At 51.5% G+C, this 975-nt stretch overlaps 1 protein-coding gene across 1 annotated transcript in view; it reads right to left on the bottom strand.

The window, feature by feature from the left end:
* Positions 1 to 975, bottom strand: part of LOC101850273 (NACHT and WD repeat domain-containing protein 2) — a gene marked incomplete in the record, with an annotated part of 40,874 nt that overhangs the window by 8,117 nt on the left and 31,782 nt on the right. The window contains 1 exon segment of the mRNA XM_013086412.2: positions 226 to 418. Within this exon segment, the coding sequence (XP_012941866.1) occupies positions 226 to 418 (193 nt within the window).

Genomic DNA, 975 nt, shown 5'->3' with positions numbered 1-975 from the left:
CCCCCCCCCCCCTCCCCCTCTTTCACACATACAACCAGGGGTAGTATACAGTTCTCCTGTAGACGAGAACACATTTTCCTGTAAGTCCCCCTCCCTTTTCCTTTCCTCCCCTCCTTCCTTCCCCTCCCTCCCCTCCTCCCCATCCTCCCCCTTCCTCCTCCCCTCCTTCCTTCCCCTCCCTCCCCTCCTCCCCATCCTCCCCCTTCCTCCTCCCCTCACACATACCATCAGGAGTAGTGTAAAGCTCTCCTGTGGACGTGAACACACTCTCCTGTAGCTCTCCTGTCCGGAGGTCAAATGAGTGCACGTAGGGGTCATCCCGTTTCTTGCACAACAGGAAGCGGTCATCTGCTGTGAGGGACAGCTGGTCACTGGCGCATGGGCAGTCCAGGATGAACTGGAGGGAGCTACCGGGAACCTGGGGGTTGGCAGTGGAGAGGGAGAGGGGCAGGGAGATAATTTTGTTTGTTTTAGTAGAGGTGCTCGCAACTACATAAGGTCATATGAGCGCCAAGGGGTGGATGTCAATAGAGAAGTCCTTACAGGGAATCAGGCTTACTCTGCTCACCTCTCTAGCTTCAACAGCACAAAGTCTGCTTCAACTATCAAGGCAACTCAGAAATAGAGGGTCACAAGAGTGTGACAAACATACAAAAGAAGTAGAGGGAAAATGACGATAGTAAGGATCAGGGAAAAAAAGCAGCAGTCCCCTGTTGTAGATCAGGCACAGTTATGAGCCTGACATTGATGAATCAGCTTATTGACCTTACAATTCTACTGAGCACAAGAACATGTTAATGTCCCTCCTTTGGGATGGCCTAAAAACACTTCAGTCAGTAGCACCGCCGCGGGGGGTAGGGGAGAGAATGGAGGTGAGACACACTGAGCTCTACAACATCAATATTGGGAAAACAGTAACGAAGATCATTGACAACAACAGCAGCATAAAAAAACAACCCCTCAACCACCCCCCAA

The sequence above is a fragment of the Aplysia californica genome, unplaced genomic scaffold, assembly GCF_000002075.1.
Source record: "Aplysia californica isolate F4 #8 unplaced genomic scaffold, AplCal3.0 scaffold00464, whole genome shotgun sequence".
NCBI lineage: Eukaryota > Metazoa > Mollusca > Gastropoda > Aplysiida > Aplysiidae > Aplysia > Aplysia californica.
This window is presented reverse-complemented; position numbering and strand designations above follow the sequence as displayed.